This window comes from Spinacia oleracea, chromosome 5 (assembly GCF_020520425.1).
Source record: "Spinacia oleracea cultivar Varoflay chromosome 5, BTI_SOV_V1, whole genome shotgun sequence".
In the NCBI taxonomy this organism is placed as follows: Eukaryota; Viridiplantae; Streptophyta; class Magnoliopsida; order Caryophyllales; family Amaranthaceae; genus Spinacia; species Spinacia oleracea.
The window spans coordinates 84,844,706-84,860,886 of record NC_079491.1 but is presented as its reverse complement, the minus strand read 5'-3'; the positions used below and the strand labels follow the sequence as shown (position 1 = coordinate 84,860,886).

General features: G+C 40.5%; 1 protein-coding gene across 1 annotated transcript; it reads right to left on the bottom strand.

Moving 5' to 3' along the window:
• Window positions 1–2,074: 2,074 nt before the first annotated feature.
• LOC110798664 (uncharacterized) lies at window positions 2,075–4,170 on the bottom strand. Its single transcript, XM_022003855.2, has 4 exons — window positions 3,874–4,170; window positions 2,796–3,114; window positions 2,590–2,709; window positions 2,075–2,510 (listed from the first exon to the last, which is right to left on the bottom strand). Exons 2-4 carry the CDS (start codon window positions 3,091–3,093, stop codon window positions 2,434–2,436), a joined length of 495 nt encoding a protein of 164 aa, XP_021859547.1. The 5' UTR covers window positions 3,094–3,114; window positions 3,874–4,170; the 3' UTR covers window positions 2,075–2,433.
• Window positions 4,171–16,181: the final 12,011 nt, after the last annotated feature.

Here is a 16,181-nt window from a genome sequence, read left to right as displayed (position 1 = left end):
GAACCGATTACCCGATTTGACACCCCTAATAATGTCGGATAAAGTGTTACTATATGATTGGAAAGTGTTCCAACAGATAAGTAAGTGTTACATAAGAAATAACAAGTAACACTTCAAAAATGATACTAAGCATATTGAAAAGTGTTACATAAGAGGGTTTATAGTAACACATTTAAAACTGTTACCATATGTTACCCAAAGTGTTACGTAAGACCTTTGGGAACATGGACGAGTATATCAGTGTATCACCCACTAAAATGTTACCTATTGTCTATGATAACAGTGTTACATAAACTCAATTATGTACCAGAGTTTCTTGAACTCTCAAACCCAACAAAAAGCGGCCATCAAAGCCAACAAAATTTAGCCATTAAACCACCCAAAATTTGTTAAAATCACCCTAAACATTCTCATCAAAATCCAGAAAAAAAATTCACAAAACTTGGAACAAAACACTTCCAGATTTCTGCACATCACATTTTAAAATAAAACTGGTGTGTGGCTCTGGCGATGCCCCGATTGCTACATTGAATAGTTAAAATTTTAGATTTTTCTTGAGCAAAGTATTTGATAAGATACATGTATACCATTAAGTGAAAGCATTCATCAAGTTCATCAACTACACAAATACACTAAGTCATTTATCTTGAGAAATAATTTTTCAATTGCATCATGTTACAATTTGTATAATTTGTTTTCTAGTGGAAATAAGTGATTCAAAATTAACAAACACCAAATTAGATATATGCAGCCATGCAAGACATTTCTGTAGTTGATGCTTATGAGACTTATGACATCATGTTTATTCATAGTTGTCCTAATTATTTAATTATTATTTTTTTCCAAAATAGTCAATAGAAAATAAAAAGTCACATAAAAGTTTAGTTGTTGTAAAATTCATGTTAACATTCATTTATAAATTAATGTGAAGAAATAAATCACAAATGGTTGTTGGTTAATATGGTAATGAGAGTTATCATCCACACTTGCAAGTAGGGATGATGGTTGTCCTGTAATGTTCGTGGTGGTGGCTGGTTGAGGAGCATCACCGTTTGCTTCATCATCGTTGGTTGAGGAGCGATATTCGCGTGTAGTCTGCTTCAGAAATTGGGGCTTATAATTAATCGGGTAAATTGTGGTGGCTTACTGGTGGCAGTTACAAAGAGAAGATGGTGGTTGAAGGGTGGTGGTTGGTCGTATGAGAGGAGAGGGAAAATGTACAGCCATAAAGGGGAGCAGGGGCTACCGCCCATGGATGGTCTTCCATGGAGGAGAGAAAAGAACAGTAGAGATGAAAGAAAAAAAATGGAAAAAAGAGTTTTTTTTCCGCTAAAAATAATAATTACAAATTAATTAGAATTATTTAGAGACTAATCTAGTTAGTTAGGGATAAATTATATTGATTAAGCGTTAATGACTAACGGCGTTAACGACCGTTAGTCGATAGGGGTATTTGGTGCATTTAGGGGTATTTTGTGTATTTCAAAAAGTTGAGGATATTTTGTGTATTTCGTTAAACTTCAGGGCCATTTCATTAAAACACCGTAAAAAACTAGATGACTTGTTACCACCTCTACATGAAGTAGTGAAGTGTGATGATTATAAATGTGTGGGAAATTGAATTGACACTCCATTTTGTTGACTTCGACTAGCTTACCTCTACAAGAGTAGAAGGCAGAAAATTGTGTTCTCGCAAAGGTGTGGCAAAATCACTTCCCAATTCCCATGTGTGTTACGAACCCCAAAATGACTGCAAATAATTTATTTGAGAATAGTCTCTCATCATTCTTATGGTACTTTCTGTGATAAATCAATAATCTCTCGTCTCAAATTTATTATAATTATACAACATACTCCGTATAATTTTGTTAGGAGTTTGTAAACTTTATTTTATAGCTCCTGTAAACCAATTAAGGAGTTTGTAAAACAGACTTATGGTATTGATATAGAATAATCTAAGAATCATTGCATGATGTTGAAGTATGAATTTGATCACCAATATAAATTGAATCTCAGAAACCAATAATCTGTTCCAACTTCCATGCTATAATCCATCGAGAACCATTTGATGTCGGTTGGCATTAGTGTTTTTTTATAAGTACAAACTAAGACTTGAATACTCTATCAGAAACAGCCAAACAGGTACGTGTCGAAAGAAGTGTAAGGTAATTAAGTATCCATACCCATGGGTGGACTACTATACTATCGTGGATTCTGAGAACATTGAGTATCAACATGAGAAACATCAAGTATAGTACAAACATATCAGAATTGTGCAATACACTGTGAATTCACCATACATTTTGCAATGACCACTGCATAACTAAGGTGCAGCTCCTGAGAATCTGTTTACCGGTCAGTCGACTGGTTATACCTCAGCATGACATTACACATTAGATAGACTTGCAATATGTGAATAAATATGAAAGAATTCTAGTTGTCAGTAAGCTTAACTGCTCGAGCCAGGCGTTTGACATGAGTTAACCTCAATCTCTTAGTGGTTACTACACCTGAAACAGTTAAATAACCACCACATCAGACTCAAAAACATCAGAGTAAAAGGCAGGCATAATAAAAAGTATAACTCACAGTTTGTCAGAAGTTCCCCATTTTGCTGCTGGTCATCACCATGTAATCTTCTAGCTAAATGTCTTATATCACTTACGCGTAACCTTCTGGGGGTTTTCCTCATGTTCTGAGCTTCTCCTTCTGAACATTATTAGTAGAAGAAAGTTGTTGTTAAGATTATTGTTTTAATTAAGAGGTATATCATGAGATGTTATCAACTAATTAACCTTGAGTTTCAGAGCTAGATGGCAAGTCATCAAGCATAGGAGAAGTGGCAGAAAGGAGGTTATTGATTTGAAGGAGGTCAGCTGCATGAATTTGTTGGCATTCTGTTGGCAATTTAGCATTCTGAGCCCTGAGTCTCCTGAGCTGATAATTTCTACGGCGTCTTGCAAGATGTTTATCCCTTTGTTCTTGGCTCATGTTCTGTCTTCTTATCCTGTCTCTAAGACGCCGCCTTTCCCTTTCTTTCTCCCTCTGCATTGCTTGTGCATCCAATCTTTCTGCTTGCTGCTTTGAACTCATTCCCCTTTTCCTCTGCTTAAACTAAAAACACCCCAAAAAATCGATACTTGAACTAGTGTTGCACATCATGTTTGAAAAAACAAAGTGCTTTCATAGAGTTTGCATGACAAATTAAGCTAGCTGCAGAACTTCCATTACATTGTCAAGATTTTAGATTTGACGATGAAAACTCGAAACATGTCATTCATTCCTACATACGGAGTACTACACTTATATAAGTAGTTGAATTTCATCCCTCAAATCACTCAATTGAATTTGATGCACCAAAATATGCAGGGACTTCCTCATTGCACAAGAAATGAGTTACACTATGTAGCAAGGGTTCATGAAAGAAGATATCAAATCAAAACGTATAAACCTGAAAAATATGACACTGAAACGTATAATATTTATATTCAATGTTCCTTGAACAAGTTATTTATAATCCCCCAAAAAAGTAATCTTTTCCAAAATAAATCACCACGCCAAAAGGGTACAATGTGTGTCTGCCGTGCCCTCATATGACCAAGAATCAATTATCACATTTCCCATAGAAACTAGCTAGAGAAACTATTACACAATAGCTTTCCACTAGAATTAACTATCAAATACCCTATTTCTCAACAAAAATATCAATTGTTTAAGAGTATATGATTATTAAAAGATCCTAAACCGTAAAAAAATATATATATATATATATATATATATATAAAAACAAATATCGGCATACAAAGATTTAATCACAACATATTGATGTAACGCAAAATTTAAAGAATGTGGGATGAAATTATATAAGGTTACCTAAATTGATGACAGCTGAAAGAAATTGTCTCGGGATCTGAGTTTTATAATGAAAGCCGAGTCGATTTATGCAATCTTGTGTCTTAGCGCTGCTTCATTCGGAGATTGTATCGATTCCGGTGATATTAACATGCACGATTGCACCCAAATAGGAGTACTTCGTAATCTTATTAAGGGAGTTATGAGACCATGACGTCTAAATCTTATGAACATGGGCCATTTGTGGGTTCTTTTTTAAGATGGAGGCGTAAAGCTGATCATGGGCCGGGTCGATTTATGGTTGGTTGAGGGACTAGGGACTAATCGGATTGTAGGATGGGTTGAGTTCGGGTTTAAACTGATCGGCTCTGAAGGTCATATAAGATTTTTTTTTTTTTTTTCCATCGACATTATTAGAATTTTATACTCATACTTCCTCCGTCTCTTAAGCTTCAGTTGGTTCAATCTAATCTAATATACATATATATATATAGGGGCGGGATCCGGTGAGAAGGGTACTTAGCGTGAGAAGCGTGAGAAGTAATCTGGGCCGTCCTTTTTAATTAAATCAGACGGACGAAAATAAAACAAAACCAAAACACCAAACACAAAGCAAAAACGCGGGACAAAGCCCAATTCAATCTTTCATCGACCTTTCAACGCTATTTTCTTCTTCCGCCCTTGTATTTTTAATTTTCAGCCATTGTTGTTCTTGATCCTGCGAAATTAACGCAACCATTAGATTTTTCATTCGATTATCGTCAATTCGAACCCTAAAATTCTTCAAAATTTTGCTTCTTCAATTTCGAGTTTTGTAACGAGATAATTTTGAACCCTAAATTCTTTCGAATCGGTGATTGAAGTTGAAGTATATATTCTATCTCATCTCTCAATTGTCTTACAGTAATCAAAAACTAAAAGCATTCAATTGGAGAAGTAGCAACATAACTCTTACACACCAAAACACAAAGATTGGAATCAGGTAAATTCATAGTAGATTAGCGTAAATTATGTTTTAATTGTTTACATTGTATTTGTTGTACAATATATGCTGATTTTTGGATAGATTAGTGCTTTGATTCATAGTACTCTGCTATTCAAGCAAAATATGTAAGGATGATTATTGCTGATGGTTTCATGTTTGTCTTTCTTTGGCATGTTTGTGATCTTAATATTGCAAATACATCATTTATGAGTTGCAGATACAACAGGTAGAACTTGGGTATGCAATAGGTATAACTTGCAGATACATTGAATAGCTAATAACTTTGTAGAATAGATTGGATATTGTGTACAGAGTAATTGAGCTAGTTGTCTTGAATTTTAGTTTGAAGGCACCAATATACTTGTTGGACATGGTAGAAAGGAGGCTATGATCCCTGATTATAAGAGAATGCCTTAAAAAGTTATAAGAGAATGCCTTAAATAGTAATAGCAGATACTACGGCTAAGGCTGTCAGAAGTGTTGTTGTGTGTGTTGTTGCTGCAGGGGAGGGGAGGGGTGGGGGTGGGGGAGGTGGGTACTGCTACATTGGTTTGGCTCGGATTCCTGGTTTCAGTTGGTTTACTGGGGGTCTTGTACATGTTCTGTCTGCAGGATGGTTCAAGTTAGGTCTGCATCGTGTGTGCAATTTGTGTGTTATAGATGTTGTTGATAGGAAGATCCTTATATCAGATGGTGTTGATAAAATTTCATAGTGGCACTCGTCAACGTAGGACAAAGGTCAACGTAGAACAAAGGGAAAGTGGCACTCTTCAACGTAGAACAAAGGTCATTAGAACTGGTTGCAAGGCAAAATATGTGCTCAAATACTATGCTGAAGATAGAACCTATAGGGTATTGGTTTTTCATGAAGGTCATAACCATTGTCTCGCTAGTCCTATGTCTTCTCAATACTTGAAAAGTTCAAGGAAAATGACAATGATGTAGAAAAACATCATAGTTAACAATGCAAGAGTAAATATAGGACCGGTCAAATCATTCCGGATGTATAAAGAACAAGTAGGAGGCTATGGGAATGTTGGTGCTACACTTCAAGATTTCAAGAATTTCCACAAGGATATGAAAGAGTACATCAAAGATCAAGATGGGAAGATGCTGATTGAGAATTTTCTGATGAAGAGAGATGTATTTGAGGGATTTTACTTCGATTATGAACTTGATGACGAGTATCATATTTGTCGACTATTCTGGGTAGGTGCTATTTGTCGGAAAAATTATAGGTTGTTTGGTGACATGGTTTCTTTTGATGCTACATACGACACTAACAAGTACTCGATGGCTTTTGTGCCATTCACAGGAGTTGACCATCATAAGTCTTGCATTACTTTTGGTGTGGGTTTGATTGGAAGAGAAACTGCAGAATCATTCGAATGGCTATTAAGGACTTTCCTTCAAGCGATGGGGAACTATGAGCCTACATGCATCATCACAGACCAAGATCCGGCAATGAAAGCTGCTATAAAGCTAGTGTTCAAAGACACTGAACATCGACTTTGTATGTGGCACATTATGGGGAAGGTATCTGAAAAAATCACCCCAGAGCTTCGCCAAGATAAAGTTTTCTTTGAAGAATTAAATGGTTGTGTGTGGAACATGGACAATGAACCTGCAGAATTTGAAGTTGAATGGAGGTCAATTACAGTAAAATATAACCTAGAGAGTAATGAATGGTTTAACTACATGTTTTCGATCAGGAAAAAGTGGATACCGGCGTATTTCAGGGATCTCTTCTTAGGTGGAATCATGAGGACAACTTCTAGGTCAGAGAAGGAGAATAGTTTTTTCTGTAACTTTACGAACCCTCATGTCACACTTGGTGAGTTCTTCATGCGTTTTGAAAGCGCAATGGACTCACAAAGACATAGGCAAGAGAAGCTTAATTATGATTCGAAACATTCACTCCCCCAACTAAAGACGCCCTTGCCTTTGGAAAGGCACGCCTCTAAGGTATACACACATACTATCTTTTATATGTTTCAAAGAGAATTAACTATATCATGTTTTTATTGTGGGATTATTGGAATAACAAAGGAACATGATACAGAGAGTGTTGTTGTGAAAGATTCTGCTAGAAGTAAGAATTAAATTGTGCTTTTCAATGCGCAAAATGATGTTATAACTTGCTCGTGTAAGTTTTTTGAGCGACTAGGCATATTATGTAGGCATTCATTGTGTGTTTTAAATTCAAGAGATATTAAAGAACTACCAAGCTCGTATGTACTGGGTCGTTGGACTAAAGATGCACAACAAAAGCCTATTTTTGGCATGGATGACAATCTACTTGAAGAGTGTAGACAAGTAAACAGTAAGAAGAAGTTTTTATGTGAGATTTGGTCAGAGATATACAATTGTGTGGCACTTTCCGAGAGAAATGAGGAAGACTTGGTTAATCTTGCTGGAATTCTGAAAGGTTTTAGCAAGACTGTATTGGAAAGAAATAGTACTGAAACACAACTTACCAAAGTTCAAGAAATGGAGATTTTTGTCGGGCCTAGTGCAACATCTGATTTAAATATCCTAAACCCGAAGCAATCTAGCAACAAAGGGACAGGTAAGAGGAGAAAAGGAGAAAAAGAAAAGGTTATGGAACAACAACAAAAAACTAAAAGGAATTGTAGAGCTTGCGGAGCTTATGATTACCATGATAGTCGCACTTGCCCCAGTGTAGACACCTACTTTTGTCCCCATTCCCGAAAGGGAAGGTTCGATGATGAAAACATAAATCTCCACTTGACAACGCATCTCCTATAAAATAACGAATCTCAATCACCCTTCTCGTTTCACCCGAAACCTGCTATTTATAGAAACCTGCTATTTATGGAAACCTGCTAAAAATAGTAACTGTCGTAAAGGGTAGCTTCTAAAAGTGGCAAGTCATAAAAGATGGAAACCTGTCAGAATTAGGTGTTGCACTCCAACATAAATCCTAAATGAGATAGAATACTACGAGAATCCTATTCCTAATATGATTCGGAAATAAGAGTTACGTATTAATTAAAATCCTAACGAGCCTAGAGTTCGTAACGGGCCCAGACGCATTCCGTCATGAAATTGATACGCACTAAAAGACTCGATTAAGTCTCAAACACTACGGATTTCAGGAATCCGAATCTGACTAAGAAAACAGCCCAGACCCTATTTTCAACGCCTGGCTCTGGGCGCCGAAATCTTCGGCGCCCAGGCCTGGGCGCTGGAATTACCTAGGTACGTGTTTTTTCCTAATTCTTTGTGGATTAGAGTTCTGCAATTCTATCTTTCCACAAACTCTTTTCTATAAATATAGCCCAAGTTCGACGTGAAATCACAACACACAATTCATATTCTGAGTATTGACTCCAACCCCTAGCCTAAGCCTCACGCTGCGAAATTGTTCACGCGTTCTGTCGCAATCGATCCATAAATCGAACAGAACGTACCTTGTCCCATAATTTGAGATTCGATAAATAAAAAGGAGAAATAGCAAAGTCAAAGTGGTTAGTTTTCTGAGAACCGTGACGCACCTCTCAAGGGTGCGTCGTAATGTGTCCCTTTTCTATGATTTAATTGCTTTCCTCGCCCTTTTTATGAACTGTTAAACTAACTAAATCTGATTGTTCTACCACGCCTAACAAATATAATATTTTTGGGAAATTGGATTATCATGCTAGGTCCCTTAATGCAATCTAAATCAGATAATCGCGATCGGTCTAGTATTATATGTTGCATATTGCTAAAATCAACTCAGATTAGTTTAATAGTTAACGCATGTCCCTTCAATTATTTATGCTGAGCTAGTAAGGATATCCTGCCTCTGGAGTTATCGACGAGCGAGTACTCCTCTCGGTAGTTACAGTCCCCCGAACCCTCAATCTCTACCCCGTGGGTGTACGTTGAGTGATCCCCACCACCAGGGATCACAAGGGAACCTACGGCCGTCGTGGTCAAACATAATTGCACTCCCTTTATGTCACGATAACCGGGTTTTGTCAGTTTTTCTCATTGTCGTTAAAAACTGAATGGCGACTCCTATATTACTAGTCATTAGGTGTAAACTCACAGGAAATCCAATTACACTTGATTTGACAAAAAGAAGCGTCACACCCACGAGGGACGAGGTCACGCATTAGCCTCGTGCTTTTTCGACCCCCTCACAATGGCGACTCCACTGGGGATAGTGAAGGAAATACTCGTGCTTGTAGGTAATCAAAATAGCCGAAGGGTGAAACGATCCTACCCCGCGTTTATTTCCCCATCAAGTTGGGACGACCTGAAAATCAGCATATTAATGTGAACGGGCAGAACCGCATAATGAATCTTGGCTCCCTCGGGGAGTTTGGACTAAGGATACCCATCGCCAATCGGGGGGTGCATACGCTTCGAATGTTGTCCACTCGGCACTCTCGCTAGTAGTACACCCGTCCCAAACCCAATCGCTCGCCCACTAGGTCCCTCTCGCCTGCATGCCCCCTTGGCTTGCACTTGCGGGTTGGCCTCTTGGGCGAAATTCGTCTGTTGAAGACACTACCTCGACCGGGGCATGTGTTGGATCTACGATAGAAGCGGTACCAAACCAGGCGCAAATAACTACCCATAGAAGCCTATCATAAACTACATGACATGTTATTATCGCCTCATGATGAATGTTAGTTATGTGTAGCGAAATATGTGATTGTGTGTGACAAACTATCTTAGAAAATCAACTACCTTAAAAATTTCCCAAACATTCATAGACTAATTTGCCAAAGAGTTATACCGAAATACGTGTTCAGCAAACTCGAATGATCGCCACAAAAATAAGCGACGCTCGGGATGGCCTGTAACGAATCCCACAAACGCTGCACAACGCGTAAAGGACGTTATTAGGCAAGCATGCAAATCGAAGTCGCATAAACAAAAGTAGACGCAAACAGAAAACGAGAATCAGCCAGGGACGCATTTTCAACGCCCCTGGCTGGGCGCCAGAATTTCTCACGCCCGACGTTGGGCGCTGAAGTTGCTGCTTGGCTTTCTAGTCAGGCGCAGCAGCCTCGGTGCCCGCGCAAAAGGAAAATACGTAGCACAAAAAAAACGTTCGTAAAAAAAAAAAGAATTGCTACGAAGGCGTAAGAAAAAGCACTCGATTCTAGAGGCGACTCAAAAAAACAAATAATAAATAACTCTTTGTGTCGTTGATAGGCCTCCTACGACGACAATGTTCGGCACCAAAACCGAACACGCTAATAACTATGAATGTCACACGGGCAAGTGTTTCGAAAATTCAAAGAATGACCAAAAAAAAAACCAAAAAGTGTACCAATAAAAGAAAGAGCAAAAAAAAAACCCAATAGAGAGAGTCGAAGTCTAGACTAAGTAATGCTTGAAACTTTGGGAACCTAAACTTTAGCTTATCTTATGCCTAGGACTGGTCCTGCCACTTCGTGCCGATCAGGGAATCAACGGTTAGTGCGTCTCGAAGATACATCGCCAACATCAGGTTTAGTGACTCCAAGCTCCGTCCGTCATCCCTCATTTCAAGGATCTCTGCTTCCCCAACCTCGATTCGCACCTTCAAACATGTCCATCGAAGATTTGCGAGACCAGATGGTCCAAATGATCCAACTTATGGGCCAATTGAAAATGGAAAATGAAGCTTTAGCGGCTGCACAAGCCAAAAATGACCTCGATAACGAGAAGAGGATTGAAAAAATGGTCCTACAGCAAACCATGGGGAGAAAATACTTCTCCCTCGATCCTGAACCTTTTCCTGGCAAACTACCAGAAAAGTTCAGTTCATCTGACTTACCAAAGTTCAAGGCCACGGACAATCCCCGTGATCACCTACTGAGCTTTGTGAATGCCATGAACTTGAAAGGCGTGGACAAGTCCATGTATTTACCTGCCTTTCCTTTGTCCTCGGAACCTGTGCCGCTCAAATGGTACTATCACTCCTAAGCTCTTCCCCACTTGGGAAGACTTTGTCAATGTCTTCATCAAGCAATACTCGTCGAACATGGATTTCCAAGTCACCATGCGCGAGCTGGAAGTTCTCTTCCAAAAGAAAAATGAGGGTTTCACAACCTACTTTGCTAGATGGAGGGACCAGGCGGCCCAGCTAATCAATAGGCCTCCCGAAACAGAATTGGTCCAAAAATTCATTGACAACCTGGACCCGGCTTACAGACAACACCTTAGGTACCTGGGACTTGACACTTTCAAAAGAGTTTATGATGTGGGAATAAAGATCGAGGACGACCTCGCCAAAACCATACAAAGCAAACCCACATATAAAAACAACACCTATAATCGGGGTAACACATCCCAAGCCCAAGAAGTCCATGCTGTAGAAGAGACTCCCGCCCGAAGAAGCCCTGGAAGATGGGTCCGAGACCGAAAGTTTGCCCCACTCGGGTCGACTTTGGTACAAGCCTTTGAAAGATTAATCAATCAAGGAAAGTTGAGACCTATAGGCCCCACCCGTGACCCTCCTGTCAAAAGCAAATATTGGGTCGAAGGTATTTACTGCAAATTCCATCAAGGAAATGGGCATGACACTGAAAACTGCTGGAACCTAAAGAATACCATCTAGGACATGATAGAGGATGAAGTGATACCTCTCCCTAACGTTGGCAAACCCAACAACAAGAGCCCACTCGGCTCTTGTCACATCTCTCTCGACCAACCAGAAAATGAGAACTTCGACCCTACGGTGTACATTACACCTCAAGGTGCACCACTCGCTGTGGTCCCTATGGATCGAATCGAGAGAGAAGTGTGCGGTGTGTGGGATGATGATGCTGAAGATATCTACCTATCTCAAGTGTCGGGCCAGGACCTCTTTACTGAAACTTGGCCCGGTATGCTCTCATCGACACCACCACTCAAGAACCCGAAGTCGACAACCTCACCAGATCAGGAAGAATATACCAGCCTGACATTCGCCCACCTCCTATGGACGATATCCCAGTCAGACAAGCTCCTGAGAATGGACGGCACACCACCGTCGCAGAAGTCATTGAAAATCCTCTTTTGAAACAATTGAAAAGAACCAAGGCCGAAATTACCATCTGGGATCTCATGTGTACCTCAAAAGAACATCGCGAAAAGCTTATTCGCTCACTTGACCTCATCTCAGTGCCTACAGATATCACACCTGACTCATTGGTTAACCACGTCACGAGAGATGCTGGAGAAAAGGCCATAGTTTTCACTCACAAAGATTTACCCAGAGAGGGGGGTGCCCATAACAAAGCCCTCTATCTAGTAGTTGGATGCAAAGGGCAAAACATCCCCTTAGCGCTCGTAGATAACGGTTCGGCGGTTAACGTTTGCCCGTTGCGAACCGCCCATTGCTTGGGACTAGGAAGCGATGACTTCCAAACCTCCACACAAGGGGTACGAGCTTATGTTAACTCTCGAAGGCCTGTGTTAGGAAAAATCAACCTTACTATACAAACCGGGCTTGTGGCACGCACCACGGAGTTTCAAATAATCGACATCAAGCCCACTTTCAACCTCCTATTGGGGCGACCTTGGCTCCATGACTTAGGAGGTGTGGCTTCTACCCTGCACCAAATGGTTAAACTTAACCATAACGGGGTAATACTAGAAATCCGCGCCCTTCCCCTCGACATCAGTTGTACTATGGTTGGAACGGCCGAAACTGCAGACGACCTTTATGGGTTTCAAATGGAAGAAGCAATCCAGTTCATTGAAGACTATGATCCAGCATTCCTAGACCCGCATGCATCCCGGGTCATCCCTATAATGCTGCTAGCTCAAGGTTATTTCCCAGGAACCCCATTGGGCATAAGGAAGAAGGAATGCACATTCCATCCTTTACCCAACAAATCTACTCCCTTTGGCTTACGCTATGAACCAACGGAGGAAGATATTGCTGACCGCCTGTCTGGGCTACGCCTTAACAAAGCCAAACAAACCACCCTCCTTCCCCCGTATCAAAGAACCCTTAACGGGATGTTCGTTCGGGAAGGAGAAGAACACCCATGCAGCGATTTCCCTGAACCCTTCGTTTAGGACGGCTTGCTAAAACCCGGATTTGAAATTTTCCATGACTGCCACACCTTGGATGAGGCACCCCACCTCACCAAGACTAAAACAGCTGAAATATTGGACAACCAGGCTCTATGGACATTGTTTAACGAATCGAGGCCTATGGAGGACGAGACTGTGATGACTACCCTAGATTTACAAGATGAAGGTTTCGATCCAACCCGGTTAATCTCTCCTGCATCAACACTAGAAGAGATCGAGAACGGATGGGTGAAGACATATCAGTGGGTCAATGCAAAAGGAATAGAATTCAAGATGAGTACCGGTGAAGGACCGAAGTTTTATGAGACTAAACCCCAGGCTTGAGCCACATAGAGCACCATTAGTAAAAAGCGCCTAGTAGTTCTTTAGATTGGTAGAAAAAAATAATAGAAACTTTAGATGGTCCTAAGGCCCCTTAGAATATAGGTCAGTTTTATTTCAGTGTGTTTTCCTTACTTTCCGAATCAATAAAGGCGTAATATTTCTCCTAAAAAATTTATTCTAACACTAAATAAGCACCAAATGTACTTGCAAAATACAAAAATAAAGAGGCGGCCCACTCTAGGCCCAACAAACAAAGCCCACTCGGATTTGAAATAGTGCCATGGGAGCCAATTCCCAAAATTCACAAAATAAACCGCACCATCCCATTCATATCCCCAAAACATAAAAGTCAACCAGTGTAACCATAAAAGTCAACCCATACAACCCAAAGAAGTCAAAGGAAATCAAAATCCAAAACGAAAGCAAATGTTGCTTAAAAGGGGAATTAATAAAATATAACCCCGCCATATCCTTCAAAAACGACACGCACCTCAACCCACCTCAAAAGCCTACACAAAGATCTTCATAACTTCCACACCCTTACTCCATTTTCAAAACTGTTTTGAGTCACGAATAGAAAAAATTAACCCGGACAAAAATGCATTTCACGCTAACAGTAAAAAAAGCCTCCAAAATAGCCTCAAAATTGACTTTAAATACGAGCAAAAAATCAAGGCACAAAAAAGAAATAAATGCAAGAACATGTGAAGCAAAGCGTCAAAAACGACCGCCAGAAATCATTTTCAGCGCCCAGGGCTGGGCGCCGAAATTTCTAACGCCCCAGCCTGGGCGTTGAAACTCTCTGCCTGCCAAAAATTTTCTTTTCAGAAGTGCTCGTCATTTTATCCGCACACAACGGAAAAATAACGAATACTTGGGGGGTACAGTACGTATCCAAATAGGCTTACCAAAAATATAGCCATACAAATTAGTCGAATTTCATTTTTACGCGACTTATGGAAAAAAAACGGCAGATGAAAATAATGATAATACTTCACTCATTTGACCGATTAAGTAATATGCTTCCACCTCAGGGCATATCTACCGAAATCCGGCATACTAGAACTTATTCTAAGCTAGAACTACACGCGACCTGATTCTGACAAGATACGTAGGCAATCCTCACCAAGGATTCGGTCCAATAAAAAAAAACATATTCTTTGTGCAAAAAGTGTTAGACATATAAAAACATAAAAAAGAGGAGAAACAAAAATAAATGAAAATGAAAAATTAAAATACACCTTTGTTGAAAAAATAATAAGAAGGAAAACAAAGTGCTAAGAATAAAAACAAACACAACTGAAATAAATAAAGGGCACCTACACCCTAGCAAGAACTACACTACTCTAGTTCTTCCGGATCATCAAATAAAGTCTTATAGAGGGCAATGTTCGCAGGATCCACCCCCACAGTCTTCTGCACTGCCCCCATATCAATCTCCATAAGAACCGGCTCCTGGACACTAACCTCCAAAGATGCCAAGGCTTCAGAAACATTCTCAGTTATAGACCGCTCAGCCTCAAGGGCACAGACAATGGTAGGGGAAAGGTTATTAATATCAACTAGATTAGTCACTGTTTTTACAGGCGGTTGAGCCTTCCTGGCCCATACATTGTTCCGCCGACGATCTCCGCGAGAGCCTGCACTTCTTTTAACAACAGCAGGCCCCTTCATGTTAGGCACCTTCTTAGGCCTAGAACTGGAACGGGGAGGAACTTCCTTTCACTTTCGATCAGGGCGAGCTTTCACAGTCTTAAAACTATGGGTGCGAGGATTGGCAGAATCACGGCCCTCATATCTAACCCGAATGCGAGGTATCAAAAGCTCAGCCGGCTCCCCATTTCGAGCCTCGGTCCTCACAGCCTTATAATCGGAACTCATCCACAACTTGTAGTTTTCAGAAAGACCCACAAAACCATTTGTAGCCACGGCCCAACGCGGGAGACCATCATAATACTTAGCCCATGCTTGAACCCGTGCTTGTGAAAGGGCCGCTACTGTAGGTGGTACCGTATCAGAAAAGGGGATAGTCTGCCTTAAGCCATATTGACGCATGACTCGGTAAGGGAAAATGTAAATGGGCCGAGATAGCCCCAACAAGGAAACATAAACCGATACATCAGAACCCCCCGTCATAGTAGTCAAACCCCACCATGGTACCACCCACTTAATAGAACATATACCATGAGTAAAAAAGGAGGCCCATTCGGCCTCGTCCTGGCCTCGTTGCTGATATTTTCGATTACCCAGGGCTATAGGGCGATAATGTTTAGGATCGACAGGAGTTTCTAAGAGCCTAAGCCGTTCCGCGAGCCAAATCTGCAAAAACAGGGTACGATCGAATCAAAAGAATGAAAAGCAAAAAAAACGGTCCCTGGGGCGCAGTTTCAACGCCCAGGACCAGGCGCCGAAAACTCCAGCGCCCAGCCCTGGGCGCTGAAACTCAGCCCCAGGCAAAAGAAATATATGCAAAAGGGGCGTATGCGTGCGCAAAGAAGAAAATCGATTACCTGCAGTAATAGGGGGCTTCCCTTAAAATGTTCAGATTTGGCATCCTTCTTCAGCTCATCCGCACTCAGCAAAGTCTCGGCAACAACCAACGGCATAATAGAATAGCAACTTTCCATCTGGCTAATCAAGGGGGTCAACCTTATGTCACCGAACGCGCCATTGTTATTCGACAGCAAATAGTGATTCAACGAGAAAAATACAAGGGCTCGAATATTCAATTTCTGTTCGGTCATATTCTTACTAGGCCTAAAGTGATGTCTTACAAGTTTTGCCAAGTTAACCTAGTCACCTACAACAATTTCAGCAAACATGTTATCATCTAGTCCTAGGAAAGCCCCTATGGTTGTTTTACCCTCTTCAATAGTGTCAGGGGTAGCAGGAGTAGCATTAGTAGGATAACCAAGGATCGCAGCAAATTCATCTGGCAAAGGACATATTTCGTTGCCCCGAAAGGCAAAAACATGATGATCAGAGTCCCAAA

Coding starts and splice junctions, on each gene's coding strand:
- LOC110798664 (XM_022003855.2), bottom strand. CDS start 3,093: ATGAGTTCAAAGCAGCAAGCAGAAAGATTGGATGCACAAGCAATGCAG. Junction 2,710..2,795: donor ATCTAGCTCTGAAACTCAAG/GTTAATTAGTTG, acceptor AATAATGTTCAG/AAGGAGAAGCTCAGAACATG. Junction 2,511..2,589: donor TGGGGAACTTCTGACAAACT/GTGAGTTATACT, acceptor TAACTGTTTCAG/GTGTAGTAACCACTAAGAGA.